At 46.4% G+C, this 3,523-nt stretch overlaps 1 protein-coding gene across 1 annotated transcript; it reads left to right on the forward strand.

The window, feature by feature from the left end:
- Positions 1–972: 972 nt before the first annotated feature.
- Positions 973–3,278, forward strand: LOC119349653 (nuclear transcription factor Y subunit B-4-like). Its single transcript, XM_037617735.1, has 6 exons — positions 973–1,160; positions 1,263–1,458; positions 1,553–1,682; positions 2,550–2,555; positions 2,650–2,727; positions 2,889–3,278. Exons 2-6 carry the CDS (start codon positions 1,277–1,279, stop codon positions 2,901–2,903), a joined length of 411 nt encoding a protein of 136 aa, XP_037473632.1. The 5' UTR covers positions 973–1,160; positions 1,263–1,276; the 3' UTR covers positions 2,904–3,278.
- Positions 3,279–3,523: the final 245 nt, after the last annotated feature.

A 3,523-nucleotide genomic window follows, 5' to 3' on the forward strand; every position in this document is an offset into this window, starting at 1 on the left:
CTTCTGTTTTTTGTGCTTTTAAAATGATGTAAACCAAGCATGCATCGAGACCAAAATCTTTTAAGTGTCATGACCACTCGAAGCTTCACTGTTTCGGTCAACTACACTAATATACCCGTGTTCGAGATATAAAGTCACCACTTCATCACCAATCTTGTGGAGAGCGTTAATTTCAAGGGAAACAAATGAGAAGCACAAGGATGCAACCGAGGTCATTCCATGGAGAGCCTCATCTACTTTGATGGTCTTCTCGGTGTCGAGAGGGGGGAGGACAACATATCCTCGCCTGCTCGTTGGATAGTTTGGTCTCCATTCATTGGTTTTTTTGTTGCTCGTTGCTTCGGTTTTGATGATGTTGACGACGGTTGTAGGTAATGTCAGTAGCACGCATCAAGGGTGTGGTGTCGTGGATCAGAAACTATTGATCTCATGACAGTACTTGCAGATGTGGCTCTTCCGCCGAACCCCTATCAGACTAGCCATCTTAGTGCAATCATCTGAATTGCGGACTGCTTGGTTCGTCGGCGGTGTGATGACTACGACATTGAGCGGCTTCAAAACCGTCGAAGAAGAAGGCCTCACTCAAGCCTCCATTTCATTCCACTTGTTTATTTAATGGTCTCGTTAAATATTTACCAACAAGTGTCTTTCTTGAGGGATCTTATTTACCAACATGTTTGTTGTGACTATAGGATGAGATTTCCTTTTTAAAAAACAAGGATATTGTTCGTTTAAGAAAAAACAAAGATATTGTTTTCTTATAAGAAAAAACAAAGATATTGTGGTCAACAAGTTTGTTGTGACTTCCGAGTACAGGATGAAATTTCCTCTTTTTTTTAAACAAAGATATTTTTTAAGAGAAAAAACAAAGATATTGTGGTAACCAACCTTGTTTAATCAAAGATTCTAGAAACCCACAACAAACAAATGCATTTTTTAATAAAGCTAAGAAATCGGACGGTTAGCGGCAGGCCCTTGTTGGTAGATCGGACGACAAGGCTCCGGAGCCTTCCCCTCCTCTGTTCCCGTCTCGCGCGGAGCACAACGCCCGCCCTCCACCAACTTCAGCTCCAGATCCGGCGGCCGGCCGCGCCCTCCTCCCGCACCAACCAACGGCGCTGATCCCCTCCGCCATCTCCGTCCATCTCCCACCAAATTAGGTAAGCGCCGCTGCCTCTCTTCTCCCCCCGAAACACAAAAGCTTTCCCTTTTCGCCACCTCGCCGCCGGCCTCTCACTCGTTTCCATGCCGCCGCCGTGCAGGCGCAGGCCCGGCGATGTCGGAGGCGGTGGGCACGCCGGAGAGCGGCGGGGCGAAGGAGCAGGAGCGGTTCCTGCCGATCGCCAACATCGGGCGCATCATGCGGCGCGGCGTGCCGGAGAACGGCAAGATCGCCAAGGACGCCAAGGAGTCCATCCAGGAGTGCGTCTCCGAGTTCATCAGCTTCATCACCAGCGAGTCAGTCTCCGCCCCTCGCCTCCCTCTCCCCCCCTCTGATCCGCTCCAGCTTGCTTAGCACGAGCTCACTAGTCTCTGATCCCGGGCGCCGCAGGGCCAGCGACAAGTGCATGAAGGAGAAGCGCAAGACCATCAACGGCGACGACCTGATCTGGTCCATGGGCACGCTCGGCTTCGAGGACTACGTCGAGCCCCTCAAGCTCTACCTCAAGCTCTACCGGGAGGTGATATTCATTCATTCATTCGTTCCCCTCTTCTTGTGCTGCTTGTGCTACGCATGTGCTGCTTGTGAGAGGAATTCTGAATTTGGTGTGAGAAGAAGGTTTGGTGGGTACAGTATTGGTGTTGGGGAACTCTGAATTTCGCCTAGGGGCACTGTATTTGCGATATTTAGCTGCAGTGATATGGTTCCTAGGCCCCTGATAGGCAGGCAAGAGGATGCCCCTGAATCGCGTCTGCTGTCACTGTGCTCATCAAGGCATTGACTTTAGTTAGGATGTCACTCACATGGGTCCCGTACTCACCGTGTCGATGAATGCCTGATGGAGTTGTCAACAGCAGGGTAGTTGAAGATTTTCTGCAAACTAAACGTCCTAAGAGTCCGAAGTATGCATCATTAGAGTGGAATTTCCCCTTTACTTATTATTAATGATGAATAAGACGAACCAACTTCTTAGAAATTTGTCCTAGTTTTGCGACTGAAAGAATCAGGGTGATGCAGGTTAACAAAGACTGTAATGTAAAAGATGATAGTCCCTCAGTTTTGCCTTCATTAAGCTACGAGTCTGTGACGGCTAATGTCAAATCGTTATTGGTAGATTTACCATGGTTGAACAAAATGTGCTATATTCTTATTCAACTGAAAGTGAATGTGCAGCCAGAACTGCGTACGCACTATGTTACCTTCTTGGTGAAATATTTAGACCAAACTCAGGATTTTCTTGTTTTTTCTCTAGTATACATGGTTCTGCAAACTCCTCCTTACCAATAGAATTACAGTATTACTATATTTTACACGAAATAACTTTTGTGCTGATGAGTTTTTTTTACTCTTCTTCCATGAATGATGATGACCCTTGATGGCTCTGAAGATGGAGGTATATTCATTGCATTACTGATCTTCCATGTTTCGGCGATTCATTATCTTAGGTTCAAGTTTCCTGAATTTACTCTTCATTCATTGTCTTCTAGGGTGACACGTCAAAGGGTTCGAAATCTGAGCAGGCTGGAAAGAAAGTGGGTGCACTGAATGGGCAGCCTGGATCATCGGTAATATGCACTTCCTTCTCTCAAGTTGATATCAAAATGTATTCCATCACGTCATGCCTGACTCCGGCTATTAGGCTTTTTTGCTTTGCATAATCTGGCATATACTTATGCTCGTGGGCATAACGATGGAAATCTCACTGTAATATTTATGTTTTCGACAGTTCAACGGCATGTAGGGTGGAGAATGATACTGATTGGCGTGTGACAAACATACACATATAATTCGTTGGCAGTGTGATCCTAGCAGTACTGTGCATTTGTGGCCGGGGCAAGTCCCTGGCACTCTGCTAGTTCTGTGTACTCGAAATATCGTGCTATCTCTTCTGTAGATGTTAGCTGTTCTTTCCCTCTCTCTAGTTCAGTCCGTGTGTTGTATGGGTCTGTCTAACCTTATGGGAAATTCAGAGATACGCCTTTTCCATGTCAACTTTAGGGGTTAGTGACTGTAATAAGATGATGAGCAGGTTCGAAAAACCGCAGTCTTTCGCTCGTGTAAGGTATAGACTGAAGAAGATAATGCAGCTGCTGATGTATGGTTTTGACCGTGATAACTTGTCATCGTATTGTTTGGACCGTGGTAACTTGTCATATATTGCCTTGACTGAGACAAAATGTTGTTTTTCCACCAAAGCGCCACACGTGCAGGTGTCGCGGCTGTCTTGTTATGTGTTGTCTTGCACAGGAGGAAACTGAAGGAAATGCTATCACTGAAGGGGTTGCGGTGCGGAAGTCGTATGTGTTCATTGCCTCCATGTCCTCTGAAGCTAGTAGCTTGAGTTTCCCAGCTGCTCAATAT

Source organism: Triticum dicoccoides, chromosome 1B, assembly GCF_002162155.2.
Source record: "Triticum dicoccoides isolate Atlit2015 ecotype Zavitan chromosome 1B, WEW_v2.0, whole genome shotgun sequence".
NCBI lineage: Eukaryota > Viridiplantae > Streptophyta > Magnoliopsida > Poales > Poaceae > Triticum > Triticum dicoccoides.